Source organism: Scyliorhinus torazame, chromosome 14, assembly GCF_047496885.1.
Source record: "Scyliorhinus torazame isolate Kashiwa2021f chromosome 14, sScyTor2.1, whole genome shotgun sequence".
Classification (NCBI taxonomy): Eukaryota; Metazoa; Chordata; class Chondrichthyes; order Carcharhiniformes; family Scyliorhinidae; genus Scyliorhinus; species Scyliorhinus torazame.
Window position 1 is genome coordinate 134,947,709 of NC_092720.1, and position 13,505 is coordinate 134,961,213.

At 45.4% G+C, this 13,505-nt stretch overlaps 1 protein-coding gene across 1 annotated transcript in view; it reads right to left on the bottom strand.

Annotated features, from left to right (window-relative positions):
* crocc2 (ciliary rootlet coiled-coil, rootletin family member 2) overlaps positions 1–13,505 on the bottom strand; it is a 432,771-nt gene that overhangs the window by 227,120 nt on the left and 192,146 nt on the right. The window contains exons 10-13 of the mRNA XM_072474929.1: positions 10,677–10,773; positions 9,574–9,672; positions 8,567–8,818; positions 3,412–3,611 (exon numbers count right to left, since the gene is read on the bottom strand). Of these exons, the coding sequence (XP_072331030.1) occupies positions 3,412–3,611; positions 8,567–8,818; positions 9,574–9,672; positions 10,677–10,773 (648 nt within the window). The remainder of the gene's footprint in view (positions 1–3,411; positions 3,612–8,566; positions 8,819–9,573; positions 9,673–10,676; positions 10,774–13,505) is intronic.

Genomic DNA, 13,505 nt, shown 5'->3' on the forward strand with positions numbered 1-13,505 from the left:
AGAAGGGGGTAGTGTCAGCGGTCTACGGAGCTATTTTGGAAGAGGAGAAGGCACCACTGGAGGGGATCAAAGCAAAGTGGGAGGAAGAGTTGGGAGAGCTTATGGAGGAGGGGTTCTGGTATGAGGTGCTCCGGAGAGTGAATGCCTCCACCTCGTGCGCGAGGTTGGGGCTGACACAGCTGAAGGTGGTATACAGAGCACACCTCACGAGGGCGAGGATGAGCCGATTCTTTGAAGGAGTTGAAGATGTGTGTGAACGTTGAGGGGGGTGGGGGGAGGGGGGGGCGCTAATCACATTCATATGTTTTGGTCCTGTCCAAAACTAGAGGATTACTGGAAGGAGGTTTTTAGGGTAATTTCTAAAGTGGTGTTCGTGAAACTGGACCCGGGCCCCAGGGAGGCCATATTCAGGGTGTCGGACCCGCCAGGGTTGGAAACGGGTGCGGAGGCAGATGTTGTAGCCTTCACCTCGTTGATCGCCCGAAGACGGATCCTGGTGGGTTGGAGGGCAGCCTCTCCACCCTGTGCCCTGGCGCGGCGGGGGGATCTGTTGGAATACTTGACCCTTGAGAAGGTTAAGTTTGAACTGAGGGGAAGGATGTAGGGGTTCTACAATTCATGGGCATTATTCATTATGCACTTTCAAGAACTGGATAACATCGAACATTAGTTGGGGGGGGGGGGAGGGATGGGGGGGAGGGGGCTGGTGGGTGCTAATGGTGACTAAGGGTGATCCCTGATTTCTTTTTGTCAGTTGTTTATGTGAACATGCGGGCGAATGTTTTGGGTTTGGTGGGAGGGTAGGATCATTGTTATTGATATGGGGATTGACATATTTGTTACTGATTATTGTTTATTGTTGGTGGGTGTACATTTGGGGGAAAATGCGAAAAAGGAGAATAAATAAATATTTTTTTTAAATTACAAGCTGAAGATTTTTCTAGGTATAAACACTGGTCACATTTGACCGAACAATGAGAAACAGCTTTCACCCTCTGCACAGATATGATTGTATTGTAATTAGCAGTCGTTCTGTTTCTGGGCAACATATGCCAACATTCTCATTGGAAGATCTGGAAAGAAGACCAAAGAAATTCAACTGATGGGTTTATTTTTTTTTAAACCTTTCATAAACTGGCTCAAAAGCTGATGTGGTTGGGCTGACTCTAACCGGTTGTGCTCATTGCTGGAACGATAAACTTGCTTGGTAAGTTAGGCTGTTACAAAAATGTGGCACAACTGAAATCAATCATCTTCTGAAATGGTGACTGACCTGAAACATTATTGGATTGGATTTCTTTATTGTCTCGTGTACCGAGGAACAGTGAAAAGTATTTTTCTGCGAGCAGCTCAAACAGATCATTAAGTACATGAAAATAAAATAAAATAAAAAGAAAATACATAATAGGGCAACACAAGGTACACAATGTAAATACATAGACACCGGCATCGGGTGAAGCATACAGGGGTGTAGTATTAATCAGGTCAGCCCTGAGCCCTCTTTCCCCCCCCACTCTCTCTCTCTCTAGCTCCACCAATGCTACCTGATCTGCTGAGCACTTCCAGCATCACCTGCCTTACATCTTCTGAAGCGATGTGCATCAGAAGTCGCACGTGTAGCCAAGAAGCAATTAATGGGGCTGCTCGTCTGAGGCAAGCAAATACCTCTTGAGCACAACGCCCTTTTTACTTCATAGGAAGTCCAGGTTTGCCGGTGAGAGGTCGTCGTCCAGGTTTGCCGGTGAGAGGTCGTACATTGGGTGCCTTATGGGGATGTGCCTTAAGGTGAGAAATGAAGCTCGTGATCAAGACCCATAAACCGTGGACAGTTTTTAATGACATTTCCGAACTAAAGGGAGCGGCCCTTCACTGAGGTTGGATCTTCATCAAATTGTTTTGAAAATGAAAAACAACTCTGGATGGAATATGAGCCAAAACACAACAGTCTTACGAGGTGTTCTCCCCACTAAGCTGCACTGCCATCTCTACAAAGAGGCTTTGAGTTTCCAATTGGCAGAAATCCACCAAGCAATTTTTTTTTCCTGACCAATGCACGAGCGTTCACATGAATATACACTACAGTCTCGAAGCTATCGGGAAATGTGTTCCTGGATTTTATTTGGATGTGCAAAGTGGCATTCTCTGTTCAAACTCATTTCCAATTAACTTTCCCAGCAACAGCGAGGAAAGTGACTCAAATTCAGTGAAGATCAGTGGCTGCAAGCCATGGCTCAGTGTGTGACACAGTGTCAGAAAGTCACGGGTACAAGTTCCATTCCAGAGATTAAGCACATAAAATCTAGGCTGACACAGTACTGCGGTACTGAGCAAGTTTTGCATTGTCAGAGGTGCCACCTTTATTGATGAAATCTTAACATTTCTAGTTCAAAGGGGCTCTGTTTGTCTGCGATCTCATTTTGCAAAACACACCAAATGACCAGGATTTTACCAACCGCCGGGAGGTGGGGAGAGTAGGTGTAGGGAGGGGGGGGTTGTAATTGCGTTCTCGATTTGATCCTGCTGCTCGGGCACCATCCCAGCCACGGAAGCAGAAACAGAGAGGCTGCTTGCTTCAGTAGGGCAGCCAGCCAGCTTTCATATATAAAGGCCCAATTAGGGGCCATTTTACAGCTGGCATTTGCTGAACGCGCAGCAAACCCCGTCAGATTGGAAGGCTGCTAGCGGAACGAAGAAGCCAGAGTACCAGGTGAGGCAACCCTAAGAATGGCAGGCAGCGAAGGCGGCCTCCTGCATCCGCTACAATCTCCCTGCTGGGGTTTCCACTTTGACACTGAGCCAGGTGATTTTCTTTTTTGTTTTACTTACCTGGGTTATCTCCTGCAAATCTTAGCAATGATCACCTCCCCCAGTGACACTGCTGAGGCTTCACTGAGCAACAGCATGAAGAGCCCACCTGCCATGCTAGATGAAATGAAAATGAAATGAAAATTGTTTATTGTCACAAGTAGGCTTCAAATGAAGTTACTGTGAAAAGCCCCTAGTTGCCACATTCCGGCGCCTGTTCGGGGAGGCTGTTCCGGGAATTGAACCATGCTGCTGGCCTGCCTTGGTCTGCTTTCAAAGCCAGCGATTTAGCCCTGTGCTAAACAGATTAGCTGGTAGGCCCGCAGGCAGGCAATTTGGAGGACGCCTGTGGTAATAAAAGCCCTTGTTGTTGCTGACTGGTGCGGGTTGGGATTGTTTTTCACCCTGATGTCGGGACCAAAGCCATCACTTCACGAATGGATCGTGTCGCCGGGCAAAAGATGAAACCTGGATTCAGCTTTCTCACTTTGATAATATATTGAAACAGTAGAAACACACCTTTACTGCTCAATGGCACAGCCCTGAATTCATCCCTAACCAAGTTTGGCTTGATCCACCTTCTCCGCACGTAACACCAACTCTCACCTTCCAATGATTTCCAAAGAGGATCGGTAACGGGCGGCATCTCTCTTGGCATCATCCCTGGCTCGGCTCGAGTCCTCTGCCTCATCTTTCAGCTTCACCATCCTCTGTTCCAGTAGCCTTCGCTCACTCTCACTCTCCCCCAACTGCTTCTTCAACGAGCTGGCCACGTCCTGAACAGCATCCAATTTTCCAAACAGCTCCTGAGAACATGGCCGCACTTCACACGTTATAAATTGACTTGCTTCTTGCAAGCCATTATACACAGAGAATTAATCTTCGAAGATTTTTTTAAAGGTCATGAATTTGCAAAGAAGAATGAATGATCAACATTCTCAAACTTCTGCTTTGGTTCATTTTATTCACAATTGCTCCTGAGGGAGCCACTGAGGTGAATAAATTGAACTGGCACGGCCACAAGACAAGTTGGTATAACAGCCACAGTGAACAGTGACCGGACACTAAGTGAACTACAAAGGGTCAGTGTGGAGGAAGCTTTACTTTGTATCTAACTCGTACTTCACCAAATCTCAGAGTCTCTGACTGGACAATGCAGAGGGACCTTTTTTCCAGGTTTGGTTTTAACCCTAACCGCAGGAACTGGGCCAATGAGTAGTTAAAAATGAACAGAGGAGGAAACATGCTCAGGGGAGGACAGGGCATCCATGGCTGACGAGGGACGTCCGGGACAGTATAAAAGCATACAAGGTGACGAGGATTAGCGGGAAGCCAGAGAATTGGGAAGCATTTAAAAGCAAGCAGAGAACAACTAAAAAGACAATAAGGGTGGGAGAAGATGAAATATGAGTGTAAATTAGTAATATAAAAGAAGGTAAATTTGCATGGTGTGGGATACTGAATTGTTTCCTGAGTGCAAATCAGTAGCAATTCTCCTCCTGCGGGACAACTTGATCTCCCAAATGGAGAATCCTGCCTATAGACTATTTTTTAAAAGATTGAAAGGCTTCGGAAATCTGAAGCACAAAGGGACTTAGAAGTAGTTCAAGATTCTCTTCAGGTTATGTGAAGTTTCAATCGGTAGTTAGGAAGGCAAATGCAATGTTAGCATTCATTTCGAGAGGGCTAGAATACAAGAGTAGGGATGTATTGCTGAGGTTGTATAAGGCTCTGACCAGACACCATTTGGAATAATGTGAGCAGTTTTGGGCCCCACTCTAAGGAAGGATGTGCTGGCCTTGGATGGGGTCCAGAGGAGGTTTACAAGAATGACCCCGGGAATGAAAGGCTTGTCATCTGAGGAGCAGTTGAGGACTCTGGGTTTGTACTCATTGGAGTTTAGAAGGATGTGGGGGATCTTATTGAAACTTATAGAATACTGAGAGTCCTGGATAGAGTGGACGTGGAGAAGATGTTTCCACAAGTAGGAGAGACTGGAACTCGATGGAACAGGCTCAGGCTGAAGGGGTGATCCTTTAATCTGAGATGATGAGAAATTTCTTCAGAGGGTGGTGAACCTTTGGAACTCATTGCCACAGAAGGCTGTGGAGACCAATTTTTGCTGCCTTTGTGTGGAAAGAAATCAATGTTTTGGAGCAGTTTCCCAATGGAAATTTGTCCCTCTGTAACTAAAAAATGCTGTGTCTTCCCTGAGTGTTTGATGGGACAGTGTTGGGGAGCTTTACCCTGTACTGAATCTTTGCAGTTTCTGTCCCAGGAGCCTTTGGTGGGGCAGAGTACAACAAGCTTAACTGTGCATCTCACCTGTGCTAAAATTGCCTGGGAAATTCTCATTACTGATACTGCATTCAAAAGGTGCATAAGAAGCCTGCCTGCCTGAATTGAGACTTGCACTCTGATTAAGCATGTTGAGTACGTCCCACCCTGGCAATAGTGTGACAGGGATAAACATCAGTAAATCCTTCCATAATAATAGCTTACAAATAATAACTGTAAGTGGTTATAGTTCAGTCAGGGAGTTGGCGTTGCCATGACAACATGCACTATTACATGCACGTTGTACTCTGGAACTATGAACAGTGATGGTAGAGGCTCCAATTCCTTTCCATCTTCATGGCTGACCTGGAATTTCTCCCACTCTTACAGCCTGTATTCGAAGAATTTGCAGGATGATAATCAATCTGCTTGGCTCTGTTACGAACGCACCTTCCTGGGGTCCTGGAGTGGGACTCGAACCCACAGCTCTGACTCGAAGGCAGGAAATCTCTCCACTGCACCCAGGACTTCCTAATAACTGTGATGGGAACCTTCAAATTTTTGATTTTGTTTTTTTCCCCCAAGAAAATGCAGCTTGCAGTGCCAGTGAGCTGTATTAAATGTATGAAGAATGCAACTGTGATCAAAGCAGCTAGGCCAATAACTCATTCCCCTGCTTGACAAGGGCTGACAGGTAAAGGCCAATTGCAATGGCCCGAGACTTATAATACTACTGGGCTAGATTTCAAGGCAACTGGGGAAATCATTCAACCTTTTTTTAACCCCTTCGGCCACTCCAACCCGAGTCAGCACTTGACGGTCTGGAATGGTATTTTGGTCTGATATGTGTAGCTGCTGCACTGGATTTGAGAAACAACGTGATCATCCACGCATCAGTGCTCCGACTGAGAGTGAGTTACTGCTTCAGGACTCGGCTGAGAAAATGCTGCTTGAATTTTGATGCTTGTATGAAGCAGCTTCCAGCGTGACAAGGGTGCAGTCAATAACGCCATGAATCTGTGGGAAACCTGCAACTCATGTAGCTCTATTTGTCCAGCTCCAACCTGCTGCTTCCTGACATCAAAAGAAAGGATGAAAGTAAATTGCTTTAACCTCATCGCTAATCCAGCACTCCAGCCTGAGACTGCAATAAACCTATCTCTGACCGAAGATAAAGCCTTATCTCTAATCTGGTGCTATATTCCTATTCCCACCAACCCCTAACAGTATTTCTAATATGGCATTATAATCCTATCCCTGGCCGTGTCTTCCTGCCTGTTGCCTTTCCTCTCAGGGTGTTTTGCCTGACTGAATTATCCCAGGAATGTTGTGAAGGTATTCGCCATGGAGTGTAGCATAACGTAGATCAATGTAGCTGACTGTTTGTCCTCGCTGGCTGAGCAATGCTGTGCTCAATGTTAGCCTCCCTGCTGTGATCCTGGCTGAAAACTCTGCCAGCCCGGCCAAGGGCAAAGATTATACTGTGGGGCATGCCGCTTTTTTACAGTCCGTCTGCTCGGCAAACCTACTTGCTTTTTTGCTGTTCTGAACTTGCTTCATTCCGCCTCACTTAGGTTTCCCTTCATTCCACAGCCCAAGGGGAAATCTGCCGTATGACTTCTGCCAATGGCCCTGCAGTTGTGTGTCCAAGCTGATGGCCGCAGGTGTCGCCCCCAAAAATTCTCCTTCTATAATCTCAGCTCCACACCTTGACTTCACAGGCATACACCTCCTTGCCTCCTATTCAATGCTGAAGGAAATTCTGCCTTGACAATGGCAGTCAAAGGTTAAAGTCGGACAGTGAGGATTTGTTCACTCCTTGGGTCGAATCTGTGTCACACTAAATTAATGCATGACGTGCCACTAATTGCCAGCAAAATACTATTCAAGCTCCATAATCCTTCATCGCTAATTCTAAATTCAAGCCACTCAACAGACTGAGCAGCAAATCAGCTGAGCTATTTTCATCTCATTAAATGCAATTCAAGACCACGCACAACTTAAAATTCTTTCCCTCCACCCCTGTCAGACTGCAGTTCACAGAATTATTGTGCAATCTCTTTTTCTTTTCCCCTCTCCTTTTAATACGAATTATAAACAAGGTTGTTACACTCGTTGAAAGGTTTCAATCTTTCCCTGGCCTTCACATCTTTGCAACCGCAGGTATGCATGGCTGCCTTTGAACTTCTGTGAACAAACTAAAAGGTGGGAGGTGGGAAGAAACTACAGACTGAGCAGTTTGTGGATCACGCAACCCACTGCGAAGCCACAATTCCTCTCCAGGAGGTATGAACAGGCAGTCAAAGATAAGCTGTGTTAACTATTTAACCTATTCCTGCCCCTCATCTCTTATAGAAAGAACTCTAGTGTTACATAGTTTACATAGAACATACAGTGCAGAAGGAGGCCATTCGGCCCATCGAGTTTGGACCGACCCACTTAAGCCCTCACTTCCCCCCTATCCCCGTAACCCAGTAAACCCCTCCCAACCTTTTTTGGTCACTAAGGGCAATTTATCATGGCCAATCCAACTAACCCGCGCTTCTTTGGACTGTGGGAGGAAACTGGAGTACCCGGAGGAAACCCACGCAGACACGGGGAGAACATGCAAACTCCACACAGACAGTGACCCAGCAGGAAACCAAACCTGGGACCCTGATGCTGTGAAGCCACAGTGCTAATCACTTGTGCTACCGTGCTGCCCTGATCCTTTCAAATAGTTCTTTGTAAAATACAAGTCTCCTCTCAAATATCATTATTTTTTGTGCCAAATATGTGATTCTCAAGGTGAAGAGTGTCAGGGTGATTTCTAATTTCAGCCATTCAGCATTGGCATCAAGCACTCTCAGGCCAGTTATAGCATGTTTTAGATATAGAGGATACTATCGCAATCATACTGAACTGAGCCTCTGGACAATCAACTGAATGATTGGGAATGTGTAGCCAGCCATGGCTTGAGATGTTACAACCTTGGGACTAGTAACTTTAAAACAAAATGGACTCCCAGTTATTAACTGAAAGAATTATGCCACCCGATTTCATATTTTAAACAGAAATTGTTACAATGCAAGTATTAAACAATGTAAACAGTATTAAACTACTACTAACTTAACAGTAATTTCAGAAACACTTTTTAACACCAAATGTGTCAACAGCACACTTCCAGTTGTATTTTTAATAGAGTTCCCCTTTATTTTACTGGATCTTTAGGGTTCCTTTGCTTCTCCTGAGACTAAACCAAGGTGTGCCACAGCTGTCAGGAATTCACTTTGAATCTCCTCAGTGCTCCCGTTACTCTCCGAACTGTGAGATTTCTTGGAGCTCTTCCACTAACACCGGCTAGGCTATCCTCAAACTCTCCTTAAGCATTCCCAGCTCAGCATGTGCCTCAGCTGCAATCCCTGCACAGTGACCTTCCAAAGGCTTGATGGAATATACCTGACCCTATAATGCACGTTGATTAAAGACTTTCCTCTCTGCTCACCTGAACCTGGAGCTGTCGTCTTTGTAGAGTCAATTGGACCGCAGACAATGTGGAATCACCAAAAGATGGTGACACGCTGCGAAGTGGAGACTGGGAACGGGTAGGTGACCTGCGCCTGCGAGGGGAAGGTGTGCGCAACACCGGTGACCCTGACAGGAGGGGTGAGCTGAGCCTTACACTACCAGGCTCAGTCCCTTCGGTAGCCCCTTCCCTGGAGGGGGAGATCATAGACTCTGCATCAGCAACAGCAACCTATGAAAGAAAGGCAGAATAACCAATGTAAATGCTTGCACATTTTAAAATGTTATCCGGAAAAGTTTTTACAGGCCCAGATTTGTAGTCTGAACTTACTTCTTACCAGAGGAGGGTTGTCACATTAATGTACTGCCTCCTCCCACCATCACCTCTCCACCACTAAAATACACCCCTCGTCACCCCCAGAGTGATGTTGCCCAATCTTCTCGAGCCAGGGATTATTATTATAAGATGGCATTCGACATGTCCTCTGTCACCAACAGGGAGCCTGTCGTTGTTGAGGAGGAGACAAATCAGTGATAAAGCACCATGATGAGCAGGAAGTCCATTTAATGTGGCCAGGGGTGGCAGAGGCACCCTAATGAACCTCTGGAAGACTTCAATGAGACCCTTTAGCAGAACCTCTTTCGTAGTCCATATGCACCCCATCCCACCCATTGAATCTCCTTCCACAGCCGATCCATCATTCGCCCCAGCGTGGACTCTACCCCACCCACTGAAATTCCTGCGGGAACGTTCTTTATAAGTACTGCCAGTTCCACAAGGGAAGTTCTAGAATATTAATTTAGCTTTGTGTCTCCAATATTCAACCCCGGGTGGATGCTGCCTGTAAGTGACTCTCTCCCCATGTGCTCCCATGGCATTCTAAGGAGCAATTGTAAATAATCTGATTCCAACCACCTATCACTGCAGCGCACCTTAGAAGAGCTGATCAACAGACGCCTTTCATGCACCGACTCCTGTTTTTGTACCTGAGTAATGTTGTGTAAGGTTTGACGTAAGGATTCTATCTCGGCCCTCAGAGCTTCGTTCTCCAAAGTTTCACTTGTAATTTCAGTTTTTCCCGATTCCTGTGATCAGCCAAGTTTGAGAATTAGCAACTCACATGTGAAGAGGGTAGTCTGTGAAAGGTTGGGGTGGCAACAATTGCTTCCTCTATCCCAACCGTTACTTAAAAATTCCCTGGAAAGGACTGACAAGCGGTCAGATCAGATCAAACGGACCGTAGCGAATTCAAACAACATACATATCATGGTATGAACATGGAGAAACTATCTGTGTTCCACAAGGTTCTAAGCCCAAAGGCTTTGTTCGGCTCATGAAAGGAAAATTAAAAATATTTTCGAAATATTTGAAACAGCAGACTTAATTTTATAGTGGGAACACACAAAGGAGAATCTGGCCAAATGCATCTCAAAATTTCCATTCCATTCTGCCCAAAGTGTTCCACCTCTTTCTGGAGGCACACTTTCAAGGATGCCAGTGCCGCTCATGAGACAGTGAGTGAGGCCTCGGTGCCAAGCCCAAACCACGCCAACTAGCTGAAATGCTGCAATGGTCATTCCTCCAGGCTATGCAGGTTTCACCTGATTCACCAGTGTCCAAATAGACAGTGAAGAGTCTGAATCCCACTGTGCCACTACCATCAGAGTAATGGTGAGAGGTGGTTGAATATCCTGTCAGGCACAGAATCACCACAACGTATTGCCAGTCAGATCAGCTGGTTCAGTCAACATGCTGCAGGAAATAGCCCTGCCAAATTATCTGTTGAATGAAACCATTTTCTTTTCCAAATTGTTTTTGTTACACTGATATTTTGAATTTGGAGTGCCACTGATTCTGTTCCGTTGCTTGAAATCCCCTTTTAGTGGATTGCACATTGCCACCTCCCTTCGCAATGGAATATTGTTCCAAAATTAATATTGATGACCTTGAATTTCCTGCTGTGGTCTTGTGCAAGGGCATTTTGGACAAGTCTCCCATGGGGCTGACTGGATTCCCCTGCCCGTAATTTCTTATGTCCTTCTGCTATTCCTCCCCACAAGGCCATACAGTAGCCATAGTGCTCATTTACCAACTTCTCTATGGTCCGGTTGAGTGACATGATTGTTCTCTCCTTTTCAGCATTCTGTACCTTCAGCCTCTCCACGGCAATAGATAGCTCATTAATCCTAGAATAAGATCATAGAATACAACAATGGGTTTCGTGAATATCAGATTTAAAAAAAAGATTCAATGTACTTCACCTCAACTGGGACTGCGAAGAAACCTTTGGTGGCTGTCTCGGGGATTGGAAGTTCTACCAAGCTCCGTTTTCAGCTACCGCATCTTAAGAGGGCATTGGTGACCATAGACTTACACTGAGTTCCATTTTTATGTTTGGCAAAGTACCGTAGTGGCCTTCTGCAGTATGGCTTACCAGAAGACTCTTTACAGCTGGCAAATGGGTAGACTGGAAGGATTTACATGCAGGAAATCAACGTGTTCAGCCATGCACTTCCCACAGCCAAAAAGTCCTGAAATGGGATTTGGACCCAGAGATATTGTCACTGAGCTACAGGACCTCCTGTGCACCAAGCTAAGCTAATTTCTTTCCTTTATAGCTTTCTTAGAAGAAGGCCATTCCGAGCTATTCGATTAGTCTCACTCTCCTGCTCTTTCCCAATAAATCTGCAGATCTTGCCACTTCGGATATTTATCAAGTTGCTTTTGAAAGTTCCGATTGAATCTGCTTCCATCACCCTTTTGGACGGCGCACTCCTTTAAAAAAAATTTACATTTAAAAAATGTTTTTAAATAAATTTGGAGTGGCCAATTATTTTTTTTCCAATTAAGGAGCAATTTAGTGTGGCTAATCCACCTAACCTGCACATCTTTGGACTGTGGGTGTGAAACCCACGAAGACACGGGTAAAATGTGCAAACCCCACACAGACAGTGACCCGGGGCCGGGATCAAACCCGGATCCTCGGCACCATATTTAGTAGTGCTAAACACTGCGCCGGACCACGCATTCCTGACCATAACTCACTGCGTTAAAAGAAATTTAGGGATTACGCTGTCAATTATCTGTATCCTCTGGTCCTTCACCTTCCTGCCAGTGAAAACCATTTCTCCTTTTCATTCGATCAGAACCATTCATGATTTTGAATGCCTCCATAAAATCTTCCTTTGACCTGCTCTGCTTTGAGGAGAACAATCCTAACTTCTCCAGTCTCCCCATGCAACTTGAAATCCTTCAATCCTGATACCATTACAGTAGACCTCCTATGCCCCTTCTCCAAGTAGCTTGGAAAATTTGCTACCTGCTTTGGTTAATTTCTTTCTCCTTTTTTAAAGGTGATAATTAAAAGCAAATTGTCGCGCTAATGGATAACGACCTTCGACCTCTGTCGTAGATTGAGATGCCGGTTTCACAAGTTCAGCTGGCTCCATGAGGTCCTCTTGTGGTGTAAAAGGACACTACTACGACAGTTCAACTTCAAATGGACTATGGCAAAATTCCTGAGAAGAGTGGAAGGATGAAGTGCTTTAGGTCTTGGGAGTGGCATATCCAGAAACATATTCTGCATCTCTCCTTTTGTTTGGAGTTCTGTACTGAAGGCAGTGCTGAACATCAGCACAGAATGCCAAAATGCAAAGCCCACCAAGGGAATGGTTGGCCAGATTGAGGGATTTACTTTAATGTTAGGTCCTGGAATAATTTTTATGGTCACTGTGGAGCATTGCACAGTGTTCAAGGTGGTCCTTTGTTAATGCGTGGAATTTATTTTTAAAAAATGCTTCCTGTGATTACTGGAAAATGCCATCAAAACTCTCTCATGCTTGGATTGAATAATAGAATTGTGAAATGCTTGAGTGCAAACGAAAGCCACCCACTGAGCCCTAACTGCTATGAAAGAAATATCCAGTTAATCCTGAGATCCGTCACGCTCACTATACCTGATTAAAAGTCTACTTTCCAAATATTATGGATTCTGCTTCTACCACTATTTCAGGTTGGATAGTCCACATCCTAACTATTCCATGTAACCTCAGACATTCCCCTAATTTTTCATTTTGTCAATGACCTAAAATTCATGCCTTCTAGTTATTGGTCATCAAGAAGTAGAAGTAGAACTTGCCATTCCAAACTTGTCAAATCCCTTTGCCATTTTGGACTCCCATCCGACCTCCTTGTAACTTACAAGAGCGACACAAGTGCCAGGCAATGACCATGCCCAAGTGAGACTCTGACTATCTTCCTTTGACATTTAATGGCATTACCATCGTTGAATCCACTGTTATCAGCATCCTGGGAGTTACCATTGACCAGAAACAGAACTGGATTAACCATATAAATACTGTGGCTACAAGAGCAGGTCAGAGGCTAGGAGATCTGTGAAAAGTAACTCACTTCCTGATTTCCCAAAGCCTGTCCTACAAGACAAAAGTCATGAGTGCAATGGAATACTCTGCACTTGCCTGTCTGAGTACAGCTTCAACAACTCTCAAGAGGCTCGATAAATCAGCCCGCTTAGTTTGCATCCCATCCACCAATGTAAACCTGCAGTCCCCCCGCTACTAATGCACAATGACAGCTGTGTGCAAATCTACAAGATGCACTGCAGGAACTCACCAAGGGTGCTTCAACAGCACTTTCCAAACCTGTGACCACTACCATCTAGAAGGACAAGAACAGCAAAAACCTGGGAACACTATCACCTGCAAGATCCCCTCTAAGTCACTCACCTTCCTGACTTGGAATTATAGGGCATGATCTATTCGAATAGTGCCAGGGTGCCTGGATGGTACCGGCAGTACCATGATGTCACCCTGCCCAGAGGGCAAGTACCTGGGGGGGGCCTCTGATCCCCTGGAAGGCCCCCGCGAGAGCCATACCGTCTAGTCCTCCTTTGTGGAAA